Source organism: Leucopleurus acutus (assembly GCF_964270905.1).
Source record: "Leucopleurus acutus genome assembly, chromosome: 16".
NCBI classification, from domain to species: domain Eukaryota; kingdom Metazoa; phylum Chordata; class Mammalia; order Artiodactyla; family Delphinidae; genus Leucopleurus; species Leucopleurus acutus.
The window spans coordinates 13157472-13170149 of NC_139158.1; the positions used below are offsets into that span (position 1 = coordinate 13157472).

The 12678-nt window shown below is 54.6% G+C and overlaps 1 protein-coding gene across 1 annotated transcript in view; it reads left to right on the forward strand.

Moving 5' to 3' along the window:
* Positions 1-3341: 3341 nt before the first annotated feature.
* The window catches only part of GALNT17 (polypeptide N-acetylgalactosaminyltransferase 17), a gene marked incomplete at both ends in the record, with an annotated part of 446557 nt that continues 437220 nt past the window's right edge, over positions 3342-12678 (forward strand). The window contains one exon of the mRNA XM_082857505.1: positions 3342-3579. Within this exon, the coding sequence (XP_082713631.1) occupies positions 3342-3579 (238 nt within the window). The remainder of the gene's footprint in view (positions 3580-12678) is intronic.

Genomic DNA, 12678 nt, shown 5'->3' on the forward strand with positions numbered 1-12678 from the left:
CAGAGTTTTCTTTCTTCCATCGAGATATGCAAGCAACCGGGGAGCTCTATCAACCTTGTGTGCCTTGGTACCACTGGCTTCATAAGCAGCTGTCCTGCAATAAATATTCAGCTGCTTATGTTTTTGCATATCTAACATATGCCAGGCAGGTTCTTAAAATTTGGGTGTCACTGACCACATTAAGAATCTGAAGGAAGTTATGGGTCTTTCCCCCCAGAAAAAATACCCAAATGATATACACACACAAATTTCTGTATCTGACTGAGGGGTGTTTATGGACTTCTGGTCTACCTCAGACATCTCTGGGGAGAGGAGCTGATGAGAGACATGGAACAGTGTTGTTGAGTAGAATGAAGGATCCAGCTCACATTATACACCACCAGTTGGTAATGTCCCCAAGCTTTGGGGTGATATGGTTTTCCCTAGGTGCCCTCTCTTGCCTGGGTGGGATTGATTCAGAGGTGGGGATTGCCAAACTGGGGGCACAGTGGGAGACCATGTCTGTGAGTGTGTGTGAATCAGGGCCACTACTGGAAATGTGTTTGAAATAAATGAGTAACCAGGTCTCGAGTAACCAGGAAGGGTAGAGAAGTAACTCAAGAGGGCATGGAAGGGCTGAAATACTGGGGAGGGAGAGAGGGGTTGCCGGTGGCTGGAGAACCTGTTTGGTTGGAATTGAGAGTAGGAAAGCAGTGGGCACAGGGTGGGATTTTAGTGCAGGATTGCATGAGTGCAGCACTTCTGTGTGATGACAGGCTTCAGGGTGTGACCATGACAGTGGGTCACTCATTGGGTCTAAAACCCTCTGGTTTTAGAGGGAGAAAAGAAATCTCACTGAAGTTGAATTTTGCCTGGAAACATCTCCATTACTCTGAGGCCATTTCCTCTAATTTGCTTCCCATCTCCTAATCCCAAATATGCATATGCCTGGGAGTCAGACCCACCACGGTTTAGAGCCATTTACTACTGGGACACCCTAGCCCAATGCCTCAACCTCTCCAGCTGCAGTCCTGTGGATGAACAAATGCCCCAAAATTAGTTTTGCAGAAGCTTCCCTTGATTGTGCTAGCTTCCCTCCGAGCGTGGTTATAATAACACCTAACTCAGCTGGGTATTCAGTGAGATAACATGGAGAGGGTGCGTGGCCCAGTGCCTGCCTTATAAACTGCTCAATAACTCAGGTTTCTTCCTACTCAACCCCTTTCCTGCCCTACCCGTGGGGTTAAACACTGTCCCTTGTGGCTTCTGATGTGCCTTTTTCATCTAACAGTTTTGTATTCACTTTCTTGTAGATTATACAAAGCAAAACCTATTGAACCGGGACACAGAGTTCCGAGGGAATTAAAAGATTGTTATATTTTTTCATTCACTTAGATTCTATGTTGAAAATCGACATCTCAAATAATAAATCAGCAACAAAACAAAACACAAAAACCCAACGGTAACAACAACAACAAAACACTTCAATGAGATCGAAATGGTAAGGTGGAAACCACCAGATTTATTGGGCTTCGCTGCCCGATCTTTTTTAGTTGGCAGCCTTATTTCTTGCTTCAGGCCCAAGGAATTAAATGGATCAACGCGGGGTTTTGAATTCCAGCATTTGGAGCTCCTGGCTTTGGGAAGAGGAAGAGATTTCGGAAATCCAAGAGACAAAATATTGTTCTTACGATAAAATTCGCATAGAGGTGGGAGTGGACACAGAAACTGTAACCTGTACGATGAGAATTCTCACACGGAGGGAACCCACCCAGCCCACTAACGCTCGGCCTGGCTCCCAAAGTAACAGAATCCGAGTCTCCAGGCCAGATTTTCCCTCTAGCCATTCCTGGCCACGCAAAGCGGAGCTGCGAGCACACAGAAAGGGATGTCTTCATCGCCAACCAGGATGGAACAAACCCGCCCGCTCGGGGAGTGCTGAGAACCAAAGGGTCCCTCCAACGCGGCAGCCGTCAGCATGACTTGACTGCCCCCATCCCGCACGGTCCGCACTCTCCAGGCGACCCCAGCCTTTCCGGGTGCGCGCGCAAGAGCCGGCGAGCCGGGGAGCTGTGCGTCCAGCAGCCTGCGGGCGGCGGTGGCCGACTGGCTGGCGGGGAGAGGGGTGGCCAGCAGCGGCGGAGGAGGAGCTGGCGCTGCAGCCGGTCCTCTCGGGCCGCGCCCCGCCCTCCGCCGCCACCTGCGCTTCCCCTCCGGGCTCTCGCGCCCCGGGGCAGTGTGGGCTCTCCTTGCCGCAGCGGCGGTATTACCGCGTCCGCCAATTAGAAGACTCGGCGTTTGGCTCCTTGGGGCGCGGGAAGAGCAGCGCCGCCAGTTCTGGCGAGTGGAGGGTGCGACGGCGCGCGTCCCTTTTCTCCGCGCTCCCCGCGACGTTCGTGGAGGGGGTTACAGAACTGCTGTGACTTTTGAGGTCCGACTACTCCTTCCGGCTAGCCTCCCAACGCGCCAGCTCGGAGAGAGGCCGGCGTGACCCGCAGGCCCAGAAGACTCGCTGCGTGGGCTCGGGACTTGGAACGTGTCCGGGAGCCCGCGGCGCTGTGCGCGCTGTTGAGTTTGGCGGCGGGGTGGGGTGTCCCCTGGCGCGAGGGGCGGAGAGGACGTTGCGCTCTGCCCCTTCGCCCGCCCCCTAGTGCTGCCCCCACTTTGAGAGTAATCGAGACTTGAATGTGACTGCGGAGCCGCGAGGATGCGGGCCCTGGGCGCGGGTTTTTCCTCAGCTCGGCGCGATGGAGCGGGTCGGTGAGCGGAACAAAGGCGCCCGCCCCGGGGAGCCGGTCCTCGGCTGAAGACCGCGGGGCACGCGCCACGACGGCCGCCTGCGGACTAGGGTTGTGGCTGTGCGGCCCGAGGCGCGGCGCGCTCCTCCGCGGGCGGGCGGCGAACCCTGAGCCCGGCACCTGCGCGCCGCTCCTGCTGCGGCGCCGGGGCAGCCCCGCCTGCCGGCCCGCGGGCCCCGGGGGTCCGCTGCGCTGGCAGCCCCGCTCCCGGTGACCCAAGGTCCAGCGGCGAACCACTTGGTGGTGCAGAGGAGAGACACCCGGCCCTTCGGCAAGAAGCCGAGGCGCCTGCTAGGGGCCGCGCGCCGTGGACTGAGCAGGCATCATCTCTGGGAGCACTTCTGCAGACCGAAGCCTTCGGTGTGAGCCATCTAGCTCTCCCCGCGACCGCCCGGACCTCCCAACCGTCTCCGCTGCCCTAGCCGCCGTGCCGTGGGGCCGGGAGCGGCTGGGATCCTCGCCAGACGTCCGGAGCGCGAGGCTCGCACGGCCCCCGGCTGCCCCGCGCCTCGCCGGAGCCCGAGGGGGCGCGGGTCCGGGGCGAGGGCCGACCGGGCGTGTTTGATGGCTTCACTGAGAAGAGTCAAAGTGCTGTTGGTGTTGAACTTGATCGCGGTGGCCGGCTTCGTGCTCTTCCTGGCCAAGTGTCGGCCCATCTCTGTGCGCAGCGGAGACGCCTTCCACGAGATTCGGCCGCGCGCCGAGGCGGCCAACCTCAGCGCGCAGAGCGCCAGCCCCATACAGGATGCGGTCCTGAAGCGCCTCTCGCTGCTCGAGGACATTGTTTACCGGCAACTGAATGGTAAGGACGCGCGCGGTTGCCCACGGGGCTCGGCGCGGGCGGGCCGGGCACCGGGTTTCCCCCGGAGGCCCTGCGCGCGGTGCGGGAGGCAAGCACCTCCTGGCTCCCCCGCGCCCTTTTACTCTTCCTGCCCAGTCTCGGCCAGGAGGCCAGGGCTCCTGGAAAGAATTACCCGTTTCTTTTCTGTTCTCCAGCTGTAAGTTTGCTTTTATCGTGGAAACACGTCAGCACAGCTGGCTCCCGGTCTCCGCGTGCAGGAATGATTACCTGGCCGCTCCGGCCCAAGTGCGGAAAGTAGACGTGCGGCCAAATGGGACTGGAGGCGCAGGCGACTTAAGGGAGGAAAGAGCTCTTACAGCTTAGCGTTTGGTGGGGTCGGACAGGGGAGGGACATTGGCCTGCTTAAATGTCTACAAAAGTCAAGGCCTCAGGTCTGGAGCCAACGCGCTTCGGTAGTAGGTTGGAGGAATGTTATCTGTCTAGGAGGCGGGCTGCAGGCTAGCAGTGAGGACTCCTCCCTTCCCGCCGCTGCCTTGGAGAACCTGCTATTAAAGACACGCTCGGATTCTCCCGAGAGAGCTGCCCGAGGGCAATTGTTAAAAGTTTGAGGTGGGTTGGGGAAGCAGGTTTTTAGAGAGTGTAGCAAAGAGAGGTGTACCGTCCAATCAGTGATAGTTGTCAGTCTGTCCCATATAAAATGTTCTCCTCAGCGCTTCAGGAGAAGAGGGAGACTTTTAAGATACGCTGGTCACATCTGGTCCAGGAACTGATGGCTCATTGGACATTTGCTGCCCCCAAGGTCAGAGTATTACTCACTCGAGTATGGACAGCTCTCCAGGGTCCATGTGACTGGTATCCAAGTCAGATTCAAGGCTGCCACCTCCCTTCCTGAGCTTCTAACTCGTGTCCTCATGGTAATTCCGGAGCTACTGCTAGTCATAAAGATAATGATAATTAGTGGTGGAATTGTTATTGTGCCGGACACAGTGCCAGGACTGTTCCAAATGCGTTATCTCGCTGAGTGGTCACATCAGTCCAGGGTGGTTCTTTCCTTTCCCCATATCAGAAATAAGAAAAGGAGGCTTGGAGGGGTTAACTAAGTTGCCTGATGTCCTGCTGCTAGTAAGTGGTAGAGTCTGGAGTCAGAACCCCATGTCTGGTTGACCAAAGAGCCTGTGTTCTTGACATCTTCTATCTACTGTCTCCTCCTAGTTATAAGGAGTATTCATTTTGATTACAAAAAGGTTCTGCATTAGTAAGACCTGACTCGACTACTGTCCTACCTGCATTTAGAGCAAGAGACCAGTCCAGTGGCAGGCAGGGAGAAGGGTGTCACCATATTGTCTTCTTTCTGCTTTCCAGCGCTCCCTTCTGGGTCCTTCCTGGTGGGATGGGGTCAGATTTCCAAGCACCCTCTGAAAGGACCCCTTGGTCTTCTTGATATCATTCAGCAAGTATCCGGGGGATACCTTGAACTTGTATCTGCAGTGGGACGCTGCAATCCCACTGACCCCTTGTAGATAGCGGGGCCCAGCTGTAGGTGTGGCCTGGCTGTAGGTGTCCCCTGTGGGGTTCTTGTGGGAGCTCTTCTCCTGAGTGTTGAAGAACCAAGGCACAGAATGAAACAAAAGCCCACAGTTCATCTCTGGAGGAATTAGATGCTTATGGGATGGGCCTTATTATTTTACACAGATCCGTGCCACAGACCAATCCGTAAGACCCAAAAGAGAGAGTGCAAGATAGCTGGTTCCCTCACGTGTCAGGCTGTACCCAGGGACACAAGTCGTTTCAATTAGGAAATGAAATATGATATGCCCCCACCCACCCAGTGCCCCAAATAAGAATAATAAAATTCTAAAGGGTATTTACTAAGTGCCACTAAGACGCAGGGGCTCATTAAGTCTTTCCAGCAACCCTAGGAGATGGGTGCTGACACTTCCCCCTAAGTAGCGTGCTCACAGCCACCCAGCTAGGGGATGACAGAGCTGGGAATTGAACTTGAACAGTCTGGTGCCAGGATTGAGGTTCTCAGCTGCTGCACTGGCGTGTCTCAACCTTTGGCGTGTGTCAGAGTCACGTGGAGGGCCTGTTAAGATGCAGATTTCTAGGCCCAACCGAAGAATCTCAGATTAAGGAGATCTGGGTGGGGACCCGAGACTTTGCATCTCCGACAAGCTTGTGGCCTGGACCGTGGCCCAGTGCCCTCTACTGCCTATGCCAGGCGGAGTAAAGAGGAAAATCCATTTGCCTGTTGGTTGGAGTGGGGGTGGGGACTTCTGGGAAGCTGTGAGTTTGCTTCAGATGGGCTGGGGTTCGGCTTCTTTCCTTGCATACCCCCCTGCCTGGTAAGCGATTGCCTGGGGGTTTGGGGATGTCCTCCACTTGGGACTGCTTGGGTTGGGTTGGGTTGGGTTGGGTGTGGTGGGGTGGGAAGATGAGCTTTCTTTACCTACAGTCTCTGAGGAAGGCTGGGTTGAGAACTTTTCCTGGGCAAGCCGGGAATTCAGGCTGTAACTAAGGTAGCTGTTCTCTTCCTGCCTGACCAGTGTCATTTGTAACGATCCTCCTGATCTCCACCCCACCCCCCAGCGCTCCATCCTCTGCCTGTGCTAGTTTTGGGTAAAGCGTGCCCCACCTGTTGATACTGTAGGCCTGCCGGGGTCTCCTGCTGTGGCGGGAGAGTGCCAGGGGAGGAGAGTGCCTGGGAGATGGGACCTGGATTCCCGTGTCCACTGGCTCTGCAGTCTGTCTCCACCTCTTGCTACTGAAGGAGGAGAAGGTAACCTTGACCTTGGTGCTCTTTATTCCTCAGGGATTAATGGAGGGCTCGAGAGAGCCCGGCACTGGGCATACAGGAGGAACAGAGCCACTTGGGTCCAGCCCCTCAGGTACCAAGTGGGAGCTGGTGTTTCAATGATGCCTCCGATTTCTCAGACCTTTCCAGTGGACCCTTATGAAATTCAAGCAAGAGGGACACACAGCACAGCCATCTCCAGTGTTCTCTCACTCCTGGGACGTTTCCTTGGGTGTCCTGAGAGGGGCCCCTGGGCTGGGGGGGCCAGGAATGACTCAGACTTCCTCAGAACTGGCCTCTCTGCTAAGACTCTCGGTGCCTGCCTTTTGAAAATCAGCTACACGTTTTTATGGTTTTGTTTTTCTTAATAGAGGCTGAAAAGGACACTTGAAAGGGAAAGTGGAAAAGCTGGTATGGAGGGGAAAGTACAGAGAGATGAGTTCATTTTTGTCCCTCCAGACTCTCTTGCACCTGCCCTTCCATTCTTTCCGTGAGGCCGCGTCTGCTGCCCCCTCACTGTTGCTGCAGGACCCTTTAACCCAGGGCCCTGCCGCCCCTCCTTTCTGTGTTTCCAGCTGTCTGCGTGGAAAGCACCGCTTCCAGAGGGCCCAAGACCTTCCGGTGGTTTTGTGTTTCCTAAGGAACCGTGGTCAAGCCTGGAGGCTGACAGTCAGGCCTGCCGCCCGCCCCCCCACCCCCCCATGTTCCCGCCCTGGCCCAGTGCCTCGGCCTCTTCAAGCAAGACTGATGTACTTGCTGAAATAACCCTGCATTTGTCTTACGATGTAGCCTCCACGTTTCAGCCCCCGTCTTTGAGAAGTGCTAGCTGTCCTGGTTTGCTCTCCCCGCCTCCTTTCAGCATCCATCCATCCTTTAAAGCTTGGCTCAAGGTCACCGCCTGGGGGTGGGCAGTGGTGCGAAGCCACACGGTCTGAGCTCTCCCTGCTCCAGGGTGCTTGAAGCTTTCTTGTCTGTGTCCATTTGCACCCATGGCTTTGACTTTTGTGCCTCGATGGCTTTATCTTTTGAGTGCAGAACTGGACTGCAGGCTTTTTAAGGTCTCGAACCATATATTGGGTTATTTAATACCACCTCCATCCTTCAGCATGTGTCACAGCACCTTGTACATAATGTGGGCACCAAAGGTGTATTGGTTGATTAATTGGATGGGAGCTAGTTTTAGGAGGTAAATGATAGCCCCAGAGGAAATAACCTTGACATTGTAAAGGCTGGATTGGGTTGGGTGGATGTGGTGAGGGGAATGAGTTGGGAAGACTTAGCTGGGGGGACTGAGTGTGAGGTAGCCATCTTGCCTGTACCATCCTGTCTCCACCATCTTGCCTGTACCATCCTGTCCCCGCCGTCTTGCCTGTACCATCCTGTCTCCGCCGTCTTGCCTGTACCATCCTGTCCCCGCCGTCTTGCCTGTACCATCCTGTCCCCGCCATCTTGCCTGTGCCATCTTGAGGCTGCTCTGGTCCTTCACCAGATCCTGACTAACGAGCATCAGATCCTTGGGAGGACCCTGGAAGTGAAGCAGTTCCCAGGTTAGGGACCAGCACGTTTCAGTATGTTTCCTTTGAATGTGTGATTTTATCACATGATGGTTTTATGTTCCTTTCTCTCTCTAGAATGAAATTAATTCATGTTTTATTGTGGAAATTTTGGAAAATCCAAAACGATTATACAGAAGAAAATAATACCGTGTTCAATTTTTTTTTTTTAAATGGTGGTTTTGTACTGGCATAAGGAAAATGGACACAGGGATAGATTTCTTGTTAGAATTCCCGTGTAACTCTGTACAGGGCTTTTGGCTGTCTGTCACCTTCTGAGGAAGCTACTGGTTTCTCTCCTTTTAGAGCTGAGAAAAGTGAGACACAGAGATACTGTGTGACTTAGCCAGGATGACACAGCCAGCGAGGGGCAGAGTCAAGATTCCTAAATATCACGGTACCTTTCCCAGGTCCAGCAGCCCCTTGCTAGGGCAGGCAGGGTGGAGGTCCTGTGCCCCATGCAAGCCCCGAGCTCTGGCTGGTGACCCCGCCCCTCATCTGCACCCCGGTGCGGTGAATCACAGGGGCACGTGCAGCTGCTCCGTCCAGTAAGCCCCGGGCCCCGCTGTCATAAGAGGAAATGCAGTCGATTGAGGTTAGGTTCCAAATTTAGTTTTCAGAAGGATATTGAATAGAAGTAGGGTTGCTCAAAGAAATTGAATATCTTTGCAGGCATGGAGAGAAGTCAGAATTACCCAGCCCAGTCCTGCCTCCAAGCCACACAGGCAGATGAAGCTGGAGTCGGAGTTGCAGAAAACCAGCACGTTCCCAAACAACCCACGTGCAGCCCACCCAGCCTGCCTCATCAGCCACGCCCACCAGGTGGGGAGAGTGAGTTGGTGCAGAGGGACAGAGGCAGAGATGTGCTCTGTGGGCCTCCCAGTTGGCGCCAGAAGGAGCGGGATCGTGTGTGGAAAGCATCTCTTCCTGGATGCCAGAGCTGGCCCTGAGCTGTTTCCTCTTCCCTGGAATATACATATGCTTATATAGACTATTGAGCCGGAATGTACCAGCGTTTCCAATGGGAAGGAGGTAAAGGGGAAGAGAGCAGAGGGTGTATGTTTGTATTAAAATCCCTCCTTGGAGTGAGCATCAGAAGGAAACCAGGGCAGTGCGAGCCTTAGGTGTTGCGTGCAGACCTTCCTCAGACCTGGTGGCCGGCAGGGGCTCAGGTGTGTGGAAGCCTGGTCAGCAGAGCCAGAGCCTGGGCGCCGGAGGGACGCTCACTTCTTTTACCTCCGATGGACTGATCACATCTGGTGGCTCCTGGAGAGATGGGGAGCCCAGTTCTTGGAAAACCCTCAGATACAGGCGCATCTGTGTTGGCCAGTGTGTGTGACAGGCACCCTGCCAGCGGGGGCACCTGCCGCCTGCCCGGCCCAGAGGTAGCGGGGAGAGGCCACCAGTGTCATTCTCGAGGAAGAACTCCAACACCCTGACCTTTGCTGTTGCCAAATCGGGAGTGTCCTTTGTGGACGGGAAGAAGGCTCCGTAATTAGAGCTAAGAGTGACAACGGGGAGGTGGAATGTGGGTGCAGTGAAGCCCAAGTTGAGTGAAGAAACACCTGAGATCAGAAACCTCTGAGCCTTTAAGAATAGAATATTGGGACTTCCCTGGTGGCACAGTGGTTAAGAATCTGCCTGCCAATGGAGGGGACACGGGTTCGAGCCCTGGTCCGGGAAGATCCCACATGCCGTGGAGCAACTAAGCCCGTGCGCCACAACTACTGAACCTGCACTCTAGAGCCCGTGCGCCACAACTACTGAGCCCACGTGCCACAACTGCTGAAGCCTGTGCGCCTAGAGCCAGTGCTCCGCAACAAGAGAAGCCACCGCAATGAGAAGCCTGTGCACCGCAATGAAGAGTAGCCCGTGCTCATCACAACTAGAGAAATCCCGCGTGCAACAATGAAGACCCAATGCAGACAAAAAAAAAAAAAAAAGAATAGAATATTGGAAGAAAGGGTGTCCTCTTGGGTGGCAGGCAGACTAGGTTTGATTTCTGGTTCTGTCACTTATTAGCTGTGTGACCTTGGGCCAGCCTCCCCACCTCTCAGCTGTGAAATGGGGTCGCTGTGAGTCAGGATGAATTGGGATTCAAAATGTACCGCGTGAGCCACGGGGCCTGATGCGTGGCGGCTGGGAGAACGCTCACTCTTTGAAGGAAGGGATCTTGCTTGCTTGCCCCCCGTCGTCTCTCTGATGCTGAGAACTGCCCTGGCCGGAGTAGGTGCTCAGCAGACATTTCGGGAATGAATGCATGAACCGTTGTGCTACATTGAGGCAGTGTGTGGTCATTGTTACCTGAGATGTAAATCTCAGGACGGGGCGGGGGGCGTCCTTTTCCCTCAAAGTTGCTTAGACTCTGCATTAACGTGGGATCCTTCTCTCTCCCATGCGTTTGTCTGAGGCTGAATTCTGCTTCCTTCCTCCTTCTCCTTTCTTCCTCTCCGTCTTCTGCTTATAATGATGGTGTCTTTGGCTGAGCACTCTTGAGGCTGGGGAGAAGAAATGGTAGCCTCCACATGTCAAATCCCATCACAGAAATGTTGGTCATTTCCATGTGTTTGTGAGCACTTCCTCACTGCTGGGTGTAGGCTAGATGCCAGGATACAGAGAGATGCAGATGCCACACGTACTTAGACATCTGTGGTCCAGTTGGAAGGATGCGTTTGTAGTTTTACCAGGTATATGCTAGATCTCAGAGGAATATTAAATGAGTATGGGGGTGCTGAGACTTGACCTGGCCAACAGGAGGTTCTTGACCAATGTCTGTTGAACAAGAACGACAGAACTCAGAAGTTTTAACACCTGGAACAGAGGACCCAGGCAGTGACACCACCTGGGGACCTGATGTGGAAGCAAATCATAGAAGATGGTCAGGGCCCAGGACTGGGAATCTGCAGGGCAACTGGCAAGGGGGATGGGTAGAGGCAGAGATGTGTGTGAGGACACAGGAACAAGTGGAACTTGTTGAGAGGACTAAGTGGAGGCTGGACCCAGCCAGGCTTCAGTCTGAGGCTGGTTCGGATGTAGTTCTGTAGACGTGGGGAGCCGTTGGGTGACAGGTCACTGCACTGATGTAAGGGGACTGACGCTGCGTTGGGGTTTAGTGTGTGCGCGAATAGGCGGGAAAGTGGGTTAGAATCCAGTAGTGGGTGGAAGATGCTGGCATCGCTGAGCCAGCCATGCCTCTGGTTCAGGGCTCAACCAGCCCTCCAATCCTCAGTGATGCCAGGTGCCCCTCACCTCAGAACCCCTCCTTGGCCACATCCTCAGCTAAGAGTCAGCATCTGGAGTTGCTCCCTTTGGGTAATCTGAATCAGCCCTCAGCACTCTGACCTGGGTGCTCCCCACCGGACCCCCAGCTTCACTGAGGTGTGCTCAGCCCCCAGCCGTGCCCCTCTCCCTCCCTCCCTGTGGCTCCATCCTTCCACATCCAGCCTGGACAGCCCCTCGCATGGCGAGCCCGTCGGGAGTTCTTTCACCAGCTCCTCCAGGGTCCTCTCCTCTCTCCACCCCGTGACCCCCTAGTCCCGGATCGGCTGATTCCCAAGGAAAGACCCACCGTGGCGGGACTTGGCACCCTTACGATGCTCACTCTGCAGTCTTAGCTTGACCCTGAGCTTGTCTAGCACCTGATGATAGGTCTCCCTTTCTGTCCCCCATTCCTTCCTGAGCCAGAGGAAGTGGGGTGGGCTGGAGGGATTCTGCGGGAGGTGGTGATGGATGGGAGGAGTTCTCTGCTGCAAACCTGTCTCCTCCCGCCCCTCCCCCGCTGCTGCTCTCAGATGACACAGAAGCCTGTCCACTCCAGCTGCCGTGGCAGCAGCCCACTGCCTGCAGGCTTTATCCCAGCTGTGGCTGTTGCAGCCACAGTCCCCACAGTCTGCCTTCTGAGACCACCACCAGGCATCTGGGTCCTCTTGCCTTTCATGGATCCAGCTGGAGTGCCATGTTGCAGGGTAGGACCTGCTTCCTTGCCGAGGGGACCAGATGATGGAACTCAGAAGATCAGGGGAGCCAGCTCCCCACAGGGTGACCTTTGACAACGGGGACAAGATCTCCCTCAGCAGGGAAAGCATTTCCGAATGCAGGGTAGCACTTAAAAAAAAGATGCAGGACTCACTTGGTTGAAAGACCTTCCTCTGCCTTCGTTATTACCCCTCGCAGGTCTTTAGACTGCTTGACATGTGGATGACAATTGGTTTAGCCACTGATAGAGAAGTTTTCCCTTTTAATAATGTCCCTGTCATGGCTAACTGCAGAGCCTCAGCCTTGCCATGCATGAGTAATAAACCGCGGCCGTAATTACAGGCGGCCAACAGCCACACGCCAACAAACGAGCGTGCTGACAGTTAATAGGGAGCAAGGTTCCAGAAGAGCCTCCTACCATCCCTGCCTCCAACACAATGGCTAATCGTGTGATTAGTGTTTACTGAGGGGTGTCTTGTGGTCACACGTGGCTTGTTAGGCGCTGTACCTCCCTGGTAGAAAGAGTGTGAGGAACAGTCAGGAGACCAGGTTCTAGTTCTCTGTATTTCTAGGGACCAAAGTGTACAAATAAAAGCGACGTGACTTTAGGGTCTTTTAACTCTCAGATTTTGAATAATACCCCCTTCCACCCACCCCATCCTATTAAAATCTCATGCATTCTCCAAGACCAATTCAGAAGCCGTTTATTCCCCGAAACCTTCCCTGCCACTTTTTTGGAATTAATTGTTCCTTCTTCTGGGCTCTGATTGTACTCTG